Source organism: Vidua macroura, chromosome 5, assembly GCF_024509145.1.
Source record: "Vidua macroura isolate BioBank_ID:100142 chromosome 5, ASM2450914v1, whole genome shotgun sequence".
Lineage (NCBI taxonomy): Eukaryota > Metazoa > Chordata > Aves > Passeriformes > Viduidae > Vidua > Vidua macroura.
In genome coordinates this window covers 19,134,477-19,154,909 of record NC_071575.1, presented here as the reverse complement: position 1 = coordinate 19,154,909, position 20,433 = coordinate 19,134,477, and the positions used below count along the sequence as shown (strand labels likewise).

General features: G+C 38.9%; 1 protein-coding gene across 1 annotated transcript in view; it reads right to left on the bottom strand.

Annotated features, from left to right (window-relative positions):
• MRTFA (myocardin related transcription factor A) overlaps positions 1 to 19,853 on the bottom strand; it is a 93,417-nt gene extending 73,564 nt beyond the window's left edge. The window contains exons 1-3 of the mRNA XM_053977457.1: positions 19,805 to 19,853; positions 13,553 to 13,608; positions 3,544 to 3,805 (exon numbers count right to left, since the gene is read on the bottom strand). Coding sequence (XP_053833432.1) covers positions 3,544 to 3,805; positions 13,553 to 13,608; positions 19,805 to 19,853 — 367 coding nt within the window. The remainder of the gene's footprint in view (positions 1 to 3,543; positions 3,806 to 13,552; positions 13,609 to 19,804) is intronic.
• Between the last annotated feature and the right edge of the window lie 580 nt (positions 19,854 to 20,433).

Sequence of the window (20,433 nt, the reverse complement as noted above, 5' to 3'; positions counted from 1 at the left end):
AATCTCTTACAGTTAAAGAAAGTTGAGACCTTGATGAACATGGGTAGAAAAGTAGAAGGAATGTAAATCTGAGGTAGAAAACTCACTCTGAAGCACAAATTAAATAACTACACCTTAAATGTCCCATTAAGCTTGACATCTGAACAGAACCTAGTATTGTGTCAAAATAGTTTACTAACACCTTACCACATAAGGTTTCCCTCCACTGAAGTGACAAAAAATTGTTTCCTAGCTATCTGTTCAAATGTTTCATACTGGAATTCTATATCCTTAATATCTTTTATTGCACTTTAATTGGTAACTTAACAGCAGCTGTTCAGTCAAGCTGCTCATGGTCTTTACACCCATGTGTCCAGGTGTACCTACCCTTCCAGGAGAACATGTAGCTGGGGTAAGGGAGAATATGAAGAGAAGTCTGGATCTGAAACAAACCAAAACCAGCAAACCAAAACCCCCAGAAACTGCTCTTCAGTTCTAAGAGAAGGAAAAAAAATTTAAAGGAATCTGCTGTCCTAGGGCATATGGCAGCATGCATATACAGGACTGCCCTCCCAGTTTTCCCATGGGATACATAATTCCATGATGCTTCACAAGCCAAAGAAACTTCTATTTTAATTCAGCTAATAGTTTATGTTCCAGAACCACAGTCTGTTGCAACAAACACAGTACAAACCTATGTAATAACTTTTCTACAGATACCCACAGATAAGCCAAGTCTGTTTAGCAAAAGCTACAGAAAGAGTTAATCTGTTAGAAACTCTCAGCATAAGTAGTTAGTTCAGCTGTGAGTCAGCAGTGCCTGTCTAGAACTGCAAACAGGAGACCCTTTGACACAGATAGGCAGCTTCCAGCAAGTCTCTTACTTACCATCTCCTCCCCTCCCGCTGCCACTCAGCTTGAATCTTCCTCATACCTTGAATTTGGCAAGTTCTCACAGAAGCAGTTTCACTGCACAAGATATGTTCTACAACCACTTTGGATTGCTCAAATGTTTAAGCAGATTGCCATCTCAACTGGCAGATCATCTCTCAACTTTTTTAACATGTTTGAAACCAAGGATACAACAAAGATCCGCCATATTTAAGAAAGGAGTTTTAACAAGCTCAACAGCTTTCAACAGCTGTGCAATCTCCACCCCAAGATAACTGAGAAGTTCCCATTTGAAGGAAGACATTTATTAACTCAAAATGCATCAGCTAAATTTCTTAACAGCTCACTAAATTTCTTAGCAGCCCACTAAACCAAGTGCTCTTTTATGCTCTGACAGTTTGCAAATAACCGTATTTCAACAGCACTTTTCATTCCCATAATACTTTAATGAATGTACACACAACACATAACAAAATACTGCAGCCTAGGACAAGAGAGCATTGTGTACCTCCTGTGTACCTTCAAAGATAAGGAATATTCAGATAATCTAGCTCAGGGACTTTGGACTTTATGCCTCGCCTGAAAAACTGCCCCTCCAGCAGTAAAATTCCCACTATTGTGCTAAGCCCTGATGAGGCCCAAATAATGAGTCATTTCCGGGAATATCCTAATTTTCTTTGGCAAAAGATATGGGCACTGATGTTCTTTTTCAAATACTTTAAAAGTACAACTCTATTTTACCTGTTCCAGTCAAGCAGATTTGCAGCCCACAATGATACTGCTTCAAAGCTGAGTCCATAAAAATAACATTATTTGGATAGAGGAAAACCACTTATTTCTGTTAAATATTCCTGAAATACCAATTTTTAAACTTATCCAAATGACTGAATCCTGTAAAGACTTTCGTTCCTGTGCCAGAATATCCTTCCTCTGACTATAACAATACCATTCAAAGTGCTGCCACAAGTTTCATTTTTCTGAAAGGTACTCTTATCTGTTCCCAGCACTAGTATCCTTTTCCCAGTGGCATCAAAAATAAACTGCTTCCTCCCACTTCAGGATCCTTGATCATGCTTTATTGGCTAAGAGAAGAACCCTGCTTCCAGACAAATCATAATGTCACCTTTATGTTACCAGCTGTCAGGTGCTGGAAACAAAGGCTCATATGCTTCTCCCATGTTCCAGCTCTCTATCAGTTTCACTGCTATCTCAATTAAATACCATTTGAAATCTCTCCTTGCTTTCATAAACATAAAATGCCCAAGTCTACCACTAGTTGAGATATGCTAAGATCACAGTCTACCTTGCTGACTGACATTCCAATTTTCTTCTATTTACCATCACCACCTTTATCTCCATCTATTGTATTTTATCTTAGAAGACTGCAAACATTAAGGACAAAAATTTTTTTCTTCTGTTACTGTCATTTCTATCTTCTCCATTTTTTTGTAAATATAACTGTGATCACATAATGATGGTATAACATATATGAATTAAGAAACTCTTTTTAACCTCCTAAAAACCCAGCACTTTGGGTTTAAGTTAATCAATTCTTCCAAATTGCAAAATATTGATATACCATTCAGAAAAAGTCATGGTCATTTTCTAGATATAAAGATCCAGCCATGCTAAGTGAGGTACCCCTTCAATCCAAATTACTGTCCTTCAGTACACGTATTCTAAATCACTTAACCAGAGGCATTATGTTTTGGCTATAAAGCCACTCTGAAGCTCCCCACCATTTCTCATATGCTGTGTCATGCAACTCCATCATGTCCAACACTAAGGCACACAGGACTCAACCATGCTCAAATCCACAGTACTCTGCAGGTGATAGCATGCATTCAGACTGCAGCAAGGCCCTCATATCACCAAGAGTTACCAAAATATACCCCAGAAGATGGAGTGAAGGGAAATCACCAAAAGGAATTCACAAACAGAAGCCACCGCTTATCAAATGGTTTCATCACTCTCTCACAGGATGAGGCTGAACATGCAAAGGCTTTCATGGCAGCCTGGTGATCCTGAGCTTCAGACAGTTAACGGCCTTTCAAAGCCAAGAATTCTGGCCACTGAGTAGCCTTGTATTTTGCCATATATTGTAACCCACTATATAGTTGCCCATAAGATACCTGCAAGTTATTAGACATGCACCGGCCATTCTCACTCTAGGATCAGAAGGCCTACTGGGACACTTAATTTTTAACTCTAGGTCTTGCTTCTCCTCCCAGGAAGTCTGAAAGAATCTTTCAGACATTTGCTGTGAGGAAGTTACTCATCCTTGACAAGTGCAGACCAAGGTGACAAAGAAAAATCTACAGATGGCTACAGTCTGAAGGTGAGCTAAGACTTCCTTTGACTGACTGTCTCAGTTTTGCACAACCCAGTCACCACAAAGTACAGGGAAGCTTTTTCTGGTTTTCACCTAAAATAATAATATAAAGCATTTATCACTGAAGCTCTGTGGAACTTCCAAAGCCACTAACATCAATCCTTCCAACTGAACAGTGTAAATACATTTTGTATTTTGAACTCCGTATCATTAGCTTTTCCTACAAAATAAAAAACCATAGTAAAAAGCAATAAAAAGCAGACCTGTTGTCAGAACATCTACTGTGATACCATCACCTGGTGAGAACACTAGATGAGACATGAGCACACTGTACCACTTACCATTCTTCCTTTCACTGAGTGGAGGGAGGTTGGGGTTCCGGCCATGATGGAGGCTGAGGGTCAGCTCGGGCTGCAGGGAGAGCTCCTGCAGCTCATTGGCAACCGCTTCGCTCTGCGGGCTGGGGGCCGCCGAAAGGGACACCAGCACCGGCTCGTCGTCATTTTCGCCAGCCCCTCCTCCGTCCAGCCCATTTCCAGCAATGACGGAAGGGGGCAGGCACACCACCCCGGAGAAATCCACTTTGGCTTTCGTGATGGCAACCTGCAAGACAAAACAGCAAAAAATAGGCCATCAATCTCACATGAGAGCCTTAGCCATATGTCCAGTTCATCATGGTGTCCTCCATGCTATAGAGAAACAAGTTGAGTTTTATGTGACCATCATCAGTTGAAATCCAATGAAACTTGCTCAGCTCAGCGGTTCAAAAACTTGAAAAAACCTCCAACAGCATCACCACAGAAACCACTGATGAAACTACAGATTATTATAATTTTCTTAGAAAGTATGAGAACATTCTCAATTTTTGGTATTTTAGGAACCCAGTCTTGAGAAGAACAGATTGATTCACTCCAGTGAAGTCAGTCTATTTGGAACCTTGCTGAACTCTTGAATACTGTCCCTTTTATCAACAATAGTGTTTTAACAACAGTCTATTTGAAATCCAGTCAGGTAAAGTAATCCTTCATAATAAACCTGGAAGGACAGCTGAGTACAACAAATGAGGATTTTCAGATAAAAATCAACTGCATTTCAAAAAATAATTCTCTTGTTCCATTCTGTCCTCTCCATTCACAATCAGTGAAAGTGAATAAAAGAAAAATATTCCACATAAACAAAAAAACTTTTCTGTCTTAAACCTCAGCTACAGTAACCAAAATGTACAACATACAAAGGGCTTTAACAAAATAAGTAATTTTAAAACATTTAATTATATTTCCATAATTCTTTAAATAAGTATTCAAAAGCCACTTCTGTGATCAAATTAAAATTCTTTTCTGTTCAGCAATTTAAACAGAAACAAACCAGCTGTAAGTCTCCAGTGAAATGGTTACTGTGTCAACATTTAAACAATAACGGACATTATACAAGGGCAATCATACTTGGTTTTGATTAATGAGGACGGAAGGCTCCTGCGTCTTAGCATACTGCTGTTTCAACTTGGAAGACTCAGTAATTCAGCAATTAAAGGTACTTTTGCAGATGCTAACTTTCAACGCAAAAAGATGCAAGTAAAGCAAAGTCAAAACCATCAGGAAAATCCTCCAGAAACCAATCAAAAAGCATAAACTGGAAACAAGGATTTTAGCAATAGATTTTATTAAGTATTCCCGACTTAACATTCATAATTAACCTGGATGAGTGTGACAACATCAACACATCAATAGCTGACAAAAGAGCTCAAATAGTCACTTTCCTCACTTGCACACTTCAGTTGATAAGCACCATTTGTTCTGTAATATCCAGAACGAAGTTTTAAGTGGTACAAAAATTTGTTTAAAAAATTTTGTCAGTGTATATTTAAGACAACAATACAAATTCACTGGTAATAAAGACGTGTTATTTCATCCATGTTGTCATACATTCATTCCCAGGACCCTATGTCATGATCTGAAGAGAAGCAAAGAAAAGAAGGGTGGAGGAAAAAATAGAAAACAACAAAAACCACCAACTGAAGCTGGTACTTGTTAAAACAAAACAAATGAGACTGAGCCAAACCTTACTGCCATATGAAGTATTTGCTTTTACTTCAGTTAACATCTGGCTAGAAAGTGCCTACTCCTTCCTTGATATTTTTCCTGTCCAAAGCAAACATGAAATCATATCTATCTGAAAGATTGTAACGGTAATCTGAAAAGAGAAAAAATTGGTATCATATCCTTCTCTTAATAATGAATAGAGAAAACCTGAAAACACACACCCTTAAACCACAGACTTAAAAGAACAGTGTTTGGTACACCACAACAACCTTTGCAAAGGCTGGAAAGAGTTAAAACACAACCAATAACAGTTGGCCTCAGACCCTGTCCCTGTAGGATAGGAGACTTGTGGAAAGGGGCTAAATGGCAGAGTAATTGCCCAGTTAGGAGGCTGGCTGGTAAGGGCTGCTGTCACCATGTTAGAGGAGCCAAAGCCAATCTGCTTTATGGAAGGAGATGTACCAGAGACATTACACCTTGCCTAGTTCCACATGGTGGTCACATCATGCGGAAGCACAAGTGCAGCCAGGCCTGAAATCACAAACAGGTGACAGACATATCTAACACTCACCCCACAAGAATAGGGAACGGCAGAATTCTCAACCTTCCCTCCTCGATCTACCCTGGAAAAGAAAGATTTTCTTCCTCTTCTCAAAAAGGAAGAAAAACATGTCTGAAATATGCAAGATCTGCTGCAATTAGGTAAACAGCAAATGTCCTTAGGAACTTCGAACATACTGGATTTTCTTCTGAGGAGGAATTTATAACGCGCACAATGAACTAGGAAAATCATATTTCAAACACCACTTTAACAACAGTGTTGTAAAATAGAATCTATTTCCCTAATCAGCATATTGACATTAGCCAAACTACTGAAACTGCATCATTTATGGAAAAGCACGGTACCAAGCCACAGTAAAAGCAGCGCAGCAGAGCCAGCTACAGCACAACAAGGAGCAAGAGACCCATGCTCAGACACCCTTTTGCTATGTGACCTTGAGCAACACCACACCAAAGGGTGTTAATTGGTATTGAGATTATAAACCAGAGTTTCTCTATTAAATTGTCTAATGAAACTTCATCACAGCAGCTGGATTATCTAGAATTGCACCTGGACCTGCATATTTCCTAACTCATGCAGAGAAAGACACAGATGGAAAGTATCTTAATCCTAGTTGGCATGTCAGTCAATGTTTGTCCCACATCAGAGGAACACAGCTTAAGCAAACCTTGGCTTGACACTCATTCTTGCTCTGCCACTATGTCCTGAATTGTGATGGAAGTGCTGCTTGCAGAGCCATACTGTGAACTGTATCAAGAAAGCTGATTCAGCTGAAATGGAATTTTTCATTTGGATCAATTCCTCTATACAAGGCACAGTTGAACCAGGATGGTACAGTGGAACACCACCACCAAATTAAAAAAAAAAAAATCAGTTAGTCTGGACTACAATTCTGTTAGTCCAAGTACAGCTGCAGCTCAAAGGAAACAAAACTGGGATGAACCATTATGAACAATTAAAATGCATTTGGTAAGCCTGTCTTCTCCTTCCTCCACATCACCTCCTGCTTCAGGCCAGCACAAGACTCTGCAATGACACGCAATAAGCCAGGTAAAACTGGTAAAAGCCAGTCTTCTGGTTCACACTCCAGCGAAGTCGGGTCCCTGGTGCAGTTCCCTGTGCAGTATCACCAGCACTTGTGCCAGCGCTTCACAAGGACAGAACCAGCTGATACCATCAGTACATCCAAACATCCAGCCTCTTCCAAGAGAACTCTTTTTCAGATCAGTGCCAAGTTTTGGTATGGAACACATCCCCACAATTAAAAAAAGAAAAAAGGCATCCAGTCCTCAAGACTACAATAAAAGCTATAATTGGATGAGTTTGATTTAAATATGTTCAATTACAAGTCTGATGAGGGCAGAGAGGGATTTGAAAGATGCTTTGAGGATTTATAAACATTCATGCTACAGTATTTGGAAGTCCTGTGAAAGATGTGGAATCCTTTTCTGCAAACCAACATAAGTCTGTTTCTAGACTTCCCAGACAGTTATACCACTCTATAACTGTCATTGTAGAATGATCAATCAGATAGCTACACACATCAATATCTAGAACCTAATTAAAATTTTACAATGTTTGTTTTCCTGTCATTTCCAACCAGACTAGAAATTTTCCCATAAAGAAATGTGCCATGCCATGATCTTTGAGTCATCCAGAAGCTGATGGACAGTATTGAGAGCTAGTATTTCTTATCCTGTATAAGGGTTTCAGAGTAAGTACTCTCAAGGATTCGTATCTGTTGCCTTACGAGGCAAAAACTTCCTATCATGGCATTTTTCTACTTTTAGGCCAGCTGCTTCTGGGACAAGAGTGGCTGTGATACCACAGATGTTCTACAGCAGCAACATCAGCTTAAGCAACCTTTAAGTTCTCCACTGTCCAGCTACTCACTTCTGTCCCTACACTGCCCCTTCTTTGACTGGGGAATCTATTTTGCTGAGAACCAGACTTTCTTTTTTTTCCTGGGTATTCAATAAAATCAGTTCCCCAGTCCATTGCCAACTACACACATAGCTGTGTCACCATAGTGCATGTGTCCATATACAACATAAATGTTGGATAGCTCAAAAATTTTAATAATGGTTTAAGATGACTGCTACCAAAAGTAGCCATCCTCATTTCTTTTTTACTTCCTTGTGCCTTATTCTCCCTTAGGATAACCAAGTTTTTGTGTGGCTGACTGGCAAGCCAGATCAGCAACAGATGCAGATTACAACTAGTTGTGTGTGTGTGTGTGTGTGTGTGTGTGTGTGTGTGTGACCAGGTCAGATTGAACACAGATCAGCTCCTTGATCTGGTTCAGCCTGTGCTGGCTGACAGGAGGTGAGGAACAAGCAGCCTGGACTGCTCCTTTTGATGGCAGTGCCAGTTTAATGTCTAACCAGAGGATGTTGTTGTATGATACAGCTAACTTGGTCTAAGCTGGCTCTTGCCAAAAGGGGAGGTCTTGGATGCATGCCTTTGTTGCTTCCCTGTGCCAACACTGGTGCTTGTCTACCCTTATGATGGGATGATTACTGGAGCTAAAATGAATCCTAATCCTAATCCCTTCTCCCACTCCCAGTTTACCTTTCACTAGTTTACTGTTGGTCAGAGAGGTTTCCATTCTGTCTGTGTCTGTCTATTTTGTTTCCCTCTCACCTCATGGGCTTTGAGCTATCCTTCAGTGATCCTGGACAAGCAGCTTTAACACAAAGTTCTCCAAGTAATTCTGTCATATGGTAAATGTAAAGCAGAATACTGTTTTTACCAATGACTAAGATAATCAGGTTTCCTGTGTGTTTACTGTGATTTGGTGTTGCAATGGCAAGAGGATGCACTTAAACAGCTACCATGTAAAACAAGCTTCAGAGCAGTATACTCTTTGTAGTTTGCAGGTTTGATAAAGGGAATATTTTTTAGAAAATTCTTCGTGGCTGTGGTTCTTAATCTTATACCTTGTGCAAAACTGACTCTGTCTTGTTTGTCTATCTGAAATTGAAGTGTTTAAATGCCTTCAGAAGTTAGAAATGGATAAAGATCAGTTATTATTTACAAGCAATGTCCACTGTTTCTCTAGAGCAGATCTGTCTCCTCCCAGGTGTCATGGTTCATGCTTGTATTGTTGCGACAGTGGTTTTGTGTTTTATAGCAACATAACTTAAAAACTCCTGGCTTGTGAGAGCATGCATGATTTTGGGAATATTCACATACTCATGGTATAATTAAGATCTTGACAGTCAGTATTTTAATGAACCAAGTACTATCACCCTTCCCATACATGAAAACTCAATAACCAGAGTAAAATATAGAGGAATTTTAACTTAAAATTAAAACACACAAGAAATTTTAAAATAAGTGAGTAAAAATCAGAGAAGAACACAAAACACATGCAATTCCCAAATCAAGAAAGGACACCTCTAAACAGCTTTTCCTTGTTTGCATTATAGGAACAAGTTGCCAGGGCAATAGCAATTTCCTACTGATTTAAGAATTGCTAAGCAACCTCCAGCACCTAACAGCAACAGCATGTGTGTGCAGCTGGGCTATTTTGAGTAGACACGGCGTTTTTTTATTTTAAACTTATGAGCAGCCTTCTGTTAAATTATCATGCCAGCTGAGATCAGCCAGCCAGGAGGCAATCTTGGGGCAAAGCAGCTTTAAGTGGACAAATCTTTGAAATGAGTGAGAAGACTGGAAGAGAATGCCATGACATGCCCAAAAGCAACTATATCCCCCAGGTCATCACAAACTAAAAGAATAACCCAGGAGAAGTGAAGTTTACAGCAGCTGGAAGCAGAGGCACTACATTAGCTTGAGAAGTTATAACAATCAGAACAAGAGATATCTTTAGATATCAAAGTCACAAACAGGAAGACCTACAAAGGTGTTATTTCATTTCCTGTCAGTCAGCTTAACTTAGGCACACATTAGCTTAATGTTGGCAGAATTGTTTCTCCAGTTAATTGAGAGGCAACATGATGACACTACCCATAAAGAGTATACAACAGAGCCAGCAGCAAGGCAAACATGACAAAGACTGTATCCTGGAAGAGAAACAGTCTTGAGGACTTCTTCAGGAACTACCTTAAGTTAAGAAACTAAACTATGCAGACCACTAAAAAGAGGCCACCTTAGATTATGAAGTTTTGTTTTAACACACACATTCCACATGCATTTGACTTCTGCAAAATGAATCTGTCATCAGCTTCCTTCACTTGCACAGTAATTGGGAGCAGGGATAGGCAGAGGGGCAAAAGCAGTCAAAAAGTAACCAAATTCATTCTGGATTAGAAGCAGTGATTCGGAGGTATAAACTGTCCATGATCACAAGCCACTACACTGCAAAGCCTGTATTATAAAGGCAAAGACTGCAACACATGGGAATGAAGACACTGGTAAAACACAGATGAGTACAACTTTATCTGAGCTAAAGAACTCAAATCCGTATGTGTGCTGTGCCGATAACACTGCAGTAACAGAGGATATCTTTCAATCTTCACCATCTCTCTCTGCTACCACCTCCAGCAAATCTAGCAGTACAAGAGTCAAAATATGCTTGGGCCAGCAAGAAATGTTATCAGACAAAAGGCATGAGCAGCTGTACAGAGATGTGAGGACTCAAAGGAGAAAAGATGCACATCTAGTGCAAAGCAATCAACTGCATCATTTGTGTTGTAGACAAACACAGCCTTGCACATGATTTTAACAACCACTCATCAATTATGGTATTTCTTAAGCCCTAAATATTTCCTTCATAAAATATTAACATTTCCTTCACTCCATCTAGCAGTGATAGAAAGTTTTTAAGAGGTCTTGGAAAATCATCAATAAACATTAATTTCTCAAAGCCACAAATAGCTAAGAAATTTAGTTTGACATTCCAGCTATTTTTTAAGAAATATTTTTCATTCTTCAATATGTATTTGGAGGAACTTTGTGGCTTTCAAGCCCATGGAACTTTGGGTACACAGAGAACTGATAATAACAAAGCTAATTTGGAGATTAGCAATTATATTTAGAACAAACAATCCTTGCTGGGAAAAAAAAATGAACTCTCAAGTTCTTACTTTAGTTCAAAGCATGAATGAGGACAACATTCTTCTAATTTCAGAGGACATTAAGCCTCAAACTAGTGAAGTCCTTTATAGACACCTAATTCTCCCATACCACTCAGAGTGTTAAATGAGTTTGTGAGACTAAAGATGATAGCTACTGGAGAAATAACAGGCTTTGCTGAAGTTGAAAGAACAAAAGAGTAAAAAAATGTCATGTTCAGGTGTCATGTGTCAGTGGGTACACTAATGTATTTTAGGCCTTGGTCACAATAGAGTTCAACATCATAATTGAAAGAAGAATTCGGCCTACTGCTATCAAGCTGTTGGCTCCTTCTGCTTTCCTTTTGTCTGATCTAATGATTGTGCACCCACGGGGTGACTCAGGTCAGCCGAACCAGCAGACGATTCACTCTGTGAAACATCAGAAGCCATTTTTTCCCAGATCAGTCGGCTGGCTGGCCATGCCCTGTGGCTGCACAATCACCAGCTCTGATGCAAAGGAAGAAGCAGGAGTGCAAGGCTGTGCAGAGGTTTGACCTGCCTTTGCAAGAGTAGCACACTGAAAGATCAACTTAACTGTAATGTCAAAGAGCACACTCAAATATCTAGCAGCGGTGCCAACTTAGGCAGCCTGCTACACATTCCCACTCTCATACCTTCCTCATTGTGAGCCCAGCATAAATCTTACAGAGACAACATGTACTGGACCAGATGAAAAATAATCTAGAGAAAAACACTTCTTTCCAGGAGGATGTGTTCCCCAGAGTGGCTCACCATGGCCACAAAAACAGCTATGCCAGCAAAACAGAGGGAGCTGAGAAAGGGAGCAAGCTGTTTGAGCCTGCACTGCTGCCAAAGAAATGCATGATGAACTGCAGTGTGTATAGAACAGGATTGCCTGCTTTCCACCACCTTCTGACTGGCTGGCTTCCTTGCAATCACTGTCTGAGGCATCTTTTAAAATTTCCTTCATGTTGAAGGCAAGGCATTCCTCCTCACCCCATAGGAGCAAGCAGTGGAAGCAATGGATTCAGACAGAAGAAAAAGGCATGTGGCAGTGGATGCCAACAAACAACGGAAGCAGGGAGGCTACAGCAAACTAGAAAAGGGAATGCTGATGATCTGCAGCCAGATTTGAGATTTGACTTGGAAATTCACAGCTGAAAAAGTATGAAGGAACTCCTGCTGAATATGGATTTAGAGCAGACTGGGATGAGAAAGTCATTGGTCGAGAAAAGCACAGGAAGTAAGGCCTCAGAAGAAACAATACACTTTCAGACAGAAGAATTGAAATTTGGGTCTAGAACTGAATGACACAGGGCATAATAAAGTGGTGACTTAGGCAAGGCAGGAAAGACAGCTCAGAGAACAAATCTAGATTAAATAAAAGAAAATAACTTTTTAAATTTATACATTTTTAACAGCAAAGGAAGAATTAAAACAAAGATAAAGTAGTTAAATTTCAGTCAGTTCAGTTCCTGGCATAAGCACTCATTGCAGCACAAAGCAGCAGGCAAAACTGCAAAACTTTAGAATCTTAATGATTTTTTGGAAAGGTTTTTTGGCAACTTACTTTTGTGTGTCTGAGGACATAGTTTTATAATTTATCTAATTCAGTCTGATCACGGGCTGTGTCTGAGATTGTATGTCCATATTGTACCACCACACCACCATTTGAAATTCTCGCCTCCTCTCCTACAAGCAGTGACTCTGCAGCCATAGAGCGAGTCAATTCAGCCTGCTGTTCTGATGGAAAGCTACACCTTGAAACATGCTTGTTTTCCCATTGTGATAGCAATCTGAACCCTGCAACCATAGATTCCTCAGATCTCATTAAAAACAAACAAAAAAAAACCAAGAAGAAAACCCCTAAACCAATAAATAAAGAAAAAAGAAAACAGGGAACAGGACCCATTGAAAAATGACAGCTTTCAGTTACCTCACGTGAAGTACAGTATGAAACCAAAGCCTGAAACAGAGTCTACAAGAAGTTTTCTGACTCCAGTGACATTCTTTAGTCATGACAGTATGAAACTGTCTACAAAAATTAAACCAATCTGAATTGGTTTTGTCTCTCCTCCCCATCAACGGACACTGGGTGTGGAATTCAAATTTCTTTGCATTTATTGGCATCTTCTAATGCAGCTACCCAGCATGACATTCATTAAGTGGAAGGTCCAGCAATTGATTTACTAGATATTCTGTTCCCTTTTCCCCTTACAACAGCTGACTTTCCACCCTTGGACTTCCCCACTACTGAAAATAGGTAGGAATTTTCTTCAGTGATTCATAGAGAAGCTAAGACCAATATTATTGCCTTGTTTAAGCTAACTAGCTTATTGAAAAGAAGTAGCAAGTAATCCATAACATGGAAATCTAAACAATGTGAGTAAAGAATATGGTGTAGAGATGGGGGAATCAGAATTGCTGCTGTTCTTTGCCAATCCAAAGGATACCAAATTCAATTGCTTCTTTCTTTGAAAGAAGTCTTACTAATTGCTCAGCAGCATAGAAAAGTGCACGCGTGTGCTGTTTATACTCTTGACACTATAAAGTCCTTGCTGCACAGCTGTCACACTAATACAAATTCAAAATATTTTATCTCTAAACAATACTATCCCTCACTTTTAGTGACTACAAGCAATTTTCATATCAAAACCTAAGAACAAAAGGTGCAGACTAAAGACGGAAAAAAGAACAAAACACATACCTTACTCACAGTTCCCACGGACAAACCCAGCTCACTTCCATTCCAGCAACTCTCTCCTCAGTCACTGAAAGAGAAAACAGGACACAAATACTCAGCAATTTAAAAACAAACAACCAAACAAAACCAAACACAGCCCATTTTCTCCTTTAAGAGTAAGGTGCAAAGTCTTTTATCCTTTTTAAATAGAATCTATATTTCATTTGGTACACACTACAGAAGCTGGATTGAAATACCATCAAGACTGCCACGCTGGTATTCACACACCACATGCTACTTGCAGAGCAGAACTTTTATTTTAGGACTGCTGCTTTGTCAGTTCTGAAGAATGCATTGTTTGAGATCTACTAAGGCAGAATATTCACCAAATCATATACTCAATTTTCCAGTCCCTCAACTGAAATCATTCTTAGACATTAGATAATAGAACTTGGGAACTGTTATAACTAATTTATGACACCAGGTTATCCATCTACACAAAAACAGGGAAAAGATAAAAGTACATTACAGAGATCTGTCAAGACAGCAACAGGAATCCCATTTTGGAAGAGGGAGAAAAGAACCATCCCAGGCATCTTAAAAACTCATAAATGTATTGAAGTAACACTCCATTTTCTTTGGCAATACAGTTCTAAAAGGCATACACAGCTCTAAAAGGCATTCTAGTTAGCAGTACCTAACTAGAAAATAATTACTTCAGAGGCTGTGGAAAACTGTTGTTTCAAATGGCAATAAAAAGGGTCAGAAGTTGCCATATGTTTACTCCTACTTCCTTAGCCACCTTAAAAAAAAAAAAAAAAACACATCATAAAAGTTTCCATTCCATTTCCTCCTCCGGGTTTTTCAGACTATAGGGCTTCCTAGACATCAGAAGCACAGAACTGCAGTCAAGATGCCATAATATTTTGCCAAGAAGATAAAATAAAAAAGAAACAGGCACCTCCCTAAATATGAATTTCAGACCAGATGAACTTTGGACAAGATTATTAGCATAGTTCCACTGAAAAGGAAAAAAAATGTTAAAAAAATAGTATAAGCTATCAACTACTTCAACATCAGAAGGAGTAAGATCAGTTACACTGATTAGTCTCAATGCTTGAATAATAACTGTAACACAAAATGTAAGTTTTCCGATTTCCAACAAATAAAAGAATTTTATTCTGTTTACACTGTTTAGAAAGAGCTACAAGTAGTGAATTGCACACTGCTTGGCCCACTTTCCTCCACTTAACTCCACTAATTTGAAGGAGAAGGGATTTACAATACTGGTACCAAAGGGAAAAAATACAACAAGTAAGGACACCACTACTTCAGAAAATTCCCTTACAGAGAATGTTCCTATTTTTTTCTCAGTAAAGTGTGCCAGCACACATTAATCATGGCTCTCTCACAGAATCAAGGAGTCATTCTGCCACCTCTCACAGTATTTGTCATCAAGTCAATATTTAAAATTACTTACAACTCCTTAATTAATTTAATGTAAGAACCCATAATAAGTAATTATTTTTCTTTAATAAAGCAGTCAAACTGATACAATTGTAATTATAACATAATAATGATGCAAGACTACACAATGAAGTATATACTTACAATGTACTTTTTACAGAATTGCAGATCCTAGATGTCCTAACAGGCAAGGCAAAAAGGCCTCAAGAAGTCAAGGAAAGTGTTCCACAAAGACAGCAAACAATTAACCAATGTTAAGAATTTGCTATTCCAACATGAAGAAAAAGGTACCTGAGAATTTAACAAAACAATTTTGCTGGAACATTCTTCTTGACAGCATTAAACACATAACATCACAATTTAGTTGTGATGATATTGGTTCTTTAAATCACAAATTATAAGTGAGTAAAATTTATCCATATATTAAATCTCGACTTCAGTGCAAGTTTTTGGCATAGTTTGGTTTTGAGTGGGATTTTTATATTTTAGTTTGCTGTTGTTTTGGGATTTTTTTTTTTTTTTTTTTTTTTGGAGACTCAGGTATCCCTGAAATCACTTTTCACAACAGGGAAATGTGGAAAAGTTAGAAATGCATTTCATTTTAAGACTTCTGCTGGACAATCACTAATTTCCAGTAATATTGGTTCATTGAATATTATCTTCCAATAAAGGATTGCAACAGCACTGATAAAGCTGAACTATCACCATGCTGCTCCGTTTAGTTTCCAGCACTTAAGATCCATGTTCTCCAGAGTCTCAGCTGAGTCAAGACAGGTCCAACAATAAGTTTTTTCTTGATCTGCCTGTCCTGGTACAGGGAATCTGCTCATTTTCTACAGAAGTGAAACCCCATAACCAATCAAAATAATCTCCGTATTTTCTTCAGTGCATTTTTTTCCTTGCCTTAGCTTATTTACCTCTCCTGACTTTCCAACTCTTCCATTAGCCTTCTCAGGTGCCTAGAGATCCTTGTTCTCCCACTCAAAACTCATCCTCCCAGACATCAGACATTTTTATTACTTTCTCTGCTAAGAACTAAAGTTTTATTCCAGATACTCTGGCCAATAAAAGGTCAACTTTAAAACTTTTAGTCCCATTTGCCAACGAAGTTCCTGCTCAGCCTGAGACAGTTAAAGTATTGCATCCTGCAATTTACTGCTTGGTCATTTGAACCCCAAATAGGAGATAACTGGCTTGCAATAGAGCAATAGGCATGAACATTCATTAATTTTTTTTCTAATATGTGTGTGTTATTAAGCTAAGAGATGCTGCAGGTATAACATATTCCTGTTGTTATTCTTATTCACTCACTTCATGGAATTTCAATGTAGCTTCAAGATGAAACAACAGAAAACCCAGACACACCCTGCCTTCAAAATTAACGAGCCAAACTTCACAAATATTTAGCAGAACAGCCTTACAACTGTAACGAAAGACAAGCTCTTTACTGTTCCTTCTATGCTGCAGTGAGTGAGCAAAGATTAATCTGATAACTGAAATATTTTCTGGCAAAATTCCACAGTTAAACTGCTTTTGCTATTCTTTGCCCACAGCACAATCAAAACATTCCTCCAACACTCCTTTTTCCTCTCACTACAGTCAATACAGGCAGAACTCTACTGTCCTAGATTTTCTGAAGAAAAAATACTGTCATCTCTAAGAAATGCAGAAGTCTCATCTTGCTGATAAACTTCTCCATCCAATGGAAAAGTTTTTATGTCAGTGTTTACATGTTCAAGCCAAATGGCTGCTATTCCAGTGATTACAATGGCTTATTGCCTTCGCTGGTGACTTGGAGTTTCAGCATGCCTGAACAACACGGAAACTCACTGACATGACTCGTAACTCAGATCGGAACACAGCAATGCAGAATTCATATCCCACCCTTCCAACACCCAGACTGTCTCTCAGATGGAGGCTTTAAAAACATTCAGACTCAAGTGATTTGCTCCTGTAAATCATATCCAACAGGACATATGAGAGCAAATTTAGAGACAGCTATATTAGGCCTAACATTAACATAGTCCTACCAGTCATTCAGAGAAAGCTTTCATCTGGATGCAAGTCCATCTTACACAGTGGAATAGAAATTAAGTTACAATGTGGACTGTAATCACATTCTGCTGGGAAACATCTTATATTGCTAAAAAATCAAAAGGGAGGGCAAAAACAATAATATTAAAAAAAAAAAATCATTAGACTCTTTCAATGCTTTTTCCAGAAGTTTCTGCCTGAAGGAGGAAAAGCTTCCCTGTAATTGTCAGAAAGTGAATCCTGTCTCATCTTTGCTCAGAGCCGTACCATCACACATATAAACAACTGCAGAGCAAACAAGTTCATCATAACATGGCTATGGTTGTGTGTAAAGGATGATCTCATCTGAGTAAGCCTAAACAGGCTGTCAACCATATGGATCAGTTGTGCAATGAAGATATAGCCTCAGTGATCCACTAAACCACAGGAAGGGGAGGACTCAAGGAACCACACATCCCCTCCCCAGTGTGTCTATAACCAGTCATAATTGCCATATATTACAGGAAACATTAATTTGAGGTTGAAACAATCTGTGATGTAGACTGTCCCAGACCAAAATTAATTTCACAGAGCTAGATATATCATTTCAGTCTCCTGTTCCCCTAACACGAAGATACTCTGAAGATGATGTGTAGTCAGCACATTGATTTGCCTCACTATAAGATGGCAAAATAGGGAAGTTTCTGCACTGCTTTATGCCAGGGCCCCCTACACATTTCAATATGCACCCATAGCAAGCAGAGACAACAGCAGCTCCTGACCCTGTCCAGGAGAAAGTTTTTCTTTCAGTGCCAAAAAGGCAGCCCCCAGTGATAAGCTGTTAACAAATAACATGCTGGCACGCGCAGCAGCAGCTACCAGGCTTCCTCTGCTGTCCTCCACAAAAACTCTGCTTTTCTGGATCAGCAGGGCCCAAAGAAGCTGAAAAAGGGAGCAGCAGTTAATTAAGAAGGATAAGCAGAAGTAGTTGACACTCCAGTTTGTAGTAGGAAAGCAAAAGAAGATGGATGGCATGAAGTTAAGGTGCAGAATCTCCAATTAAAATCTCAGTGTTTAGCTTTCAGGATTTAAAAAGACTTGTGACTCTGTGTTAAATTTCACCTTCTTGAAGAGATGTTATCAATATGGCTGTGTGCCTAAATCCAAAATATTTCTTCACACAAGAATAATGATGCTGCACACACGCAACCAAATGGGGGAGAGAAATGGAAAGGAATGCTGCACAAACTAAATTCATTACATCAATTTCTGAAATATAAACTAAACTAATTTTAAAAATTACATAACCTCACTAAGTGACAAATTCTAAGATTTATCTGTGTGGAAAATAAGTGTCTTGAGTAAGAAATAGGAAAGTATCAAAGGAAGTGAAATACTGTTAGCAGCCTTATTCCTTCACATCTGAAAACAGAGTACCAGACTGAGGGCAGACTCCTGTACAAGCTGCATGCACTGCTTGCCCTCCGCAAGGACAACCCACATTTAAAAATCTGAAGGCTCTGACTGACCAGTGTGGCACACCTAAGTCTGGTAATGAAAACTGTCCTCAGCTCAATGCCTTTGATTTCCTCTGAAGAAGCCACTTAACAGTGTTTGCACCCCAGAAAGCATTCAAACATTAACTACACACACAGCATCCCTGAAAAACTGAACAGAGTATTTGACAAAGAAATTCGTTTCTGAATTCACACAAACTCATCCATTTCATCTAACACCCACACATAAAAGAATAATCATAGGAACAATTTTAAACTATAGTTCATTTTAGCTGTAGCTCTTACTAATGCACTCCTCCACTCCAGCTATGCATTCCTGCAGCTCTCCCCCGTTTTTATTTGGGGGGGGTCTGAGTGGGAGAGGAATAAAACACGTCCAGATTAAAAATGAGGTCTCTAATCTGGCCTAGCATGCAGCTCCACAGATTCCACATCACTGCTGAGGTGACAGCACATGGTGGGGAGGGGGGGGAAAGGCAAATGGGAATATGAGCTGTTTAAGACAGCCCCACCACTAAAAGAAATGTCTGTGTAACCACATCCTCTGTTTGCAGTCTCAGTTCAGTTCAGCAAATATGTCCAACAGGAAATAATTAGATTTGGCTTTCCCAGAGTAGGTGTCTTACAGTTTGAGACCGCTGAACAATTGCTTTTTCTGCTTCCTCTCCAACAGTTTCTCAGGAAAAGACATTGACCCTCAGGACACAACTGATCAAAAAAAAAACCAAAAAAAACCAATAAAAACCAACCAACTTTAAAGGAAGAGCTTTGTATAACTGTAATATGATTTGTTAATTATTGCCACTTTTTACATGGAGGAAATCAACTGTACTCCTCAAAAGGAATCTTAATCAAATACTGAGTTATCAGTAAGTAAACAGACATTGAGATAGTCCAATTGTATTATCTACAAGACAGGAAGGACAGCTAAGTATAGAGAGGAAAGGCAGAAGAGTGTTGGAGTTGCTATAAATTGAGCTTTTGAGGTAAAAAGCATATAAGGAGACACCCTGCACATTCCAAATGAGTGCAACAACTAATCTTGTGATAATGTTTTGACCCATCATAAGAATTCAACTGCTTTCTGCTCCAACATCCAAACCTTTTTTGTTCTTATATTTCTTTCTCTAGTACAGCTGCTGTTTTCACCACCAAATACCATACAGGAATTTAATCATGGCTCAATAGTGAAGGAAATCCAGTAGGGATTGCTATTATTATTATTGTTATCATCACATTAAATTAAAGGGTATTTTTATTGCCTAAATGTACATTTCACCTGGAGGTTCAAGGATGAAAGTCTGTGAAAAATGCTGCTCCTTTGCCATGCCAGAAGTCAGCATAAAAAAAAAAAAAAAAAAAAAAAAAAAAAAAAAAAAAAAAAAAAAAAAAAAACCCACACACAAGCAAGCAAGCACTCCTCCTCAAACCTAAGAGTTTCCCATTATTTCATATTCAAGAGGAAGAAAAATTAAAGACTGCTTTTGGAAAAATGCCACATTCTCTTAGTTCTACGCCAAAATGTCTTCTGTACTCCCTTTCTTTGCATTTTATTTCATGATCTGCTTGTTGCCTGAAGATTTGGAAGCCTTCACCCACATGATGAAAGGAGTGGATGGCCTTAATTTTACAGAAATTAAAGCTGCTTCCACAACTGTTGGAACCAGTGAACACAGCCCTGCTCACATTTTGTACAGAACAGTGTGTTGCTCAAGAAGCTGTAACTGGCAATATTTCACTCTTTTCCAGAAATCACATTTGGTTTCTAAATTATAAGTGAGGAAGGACTGGAAAGGGCTCAGTAAGCCAATATCTGGTAATTAAGAAGGGCAAATTTGCCTACTTGTGGAAAGCTTAAGGCACTTGCTTTTAGCCCCGAGTCTTTTTCTCCTTTCAGCAGAAAGCACA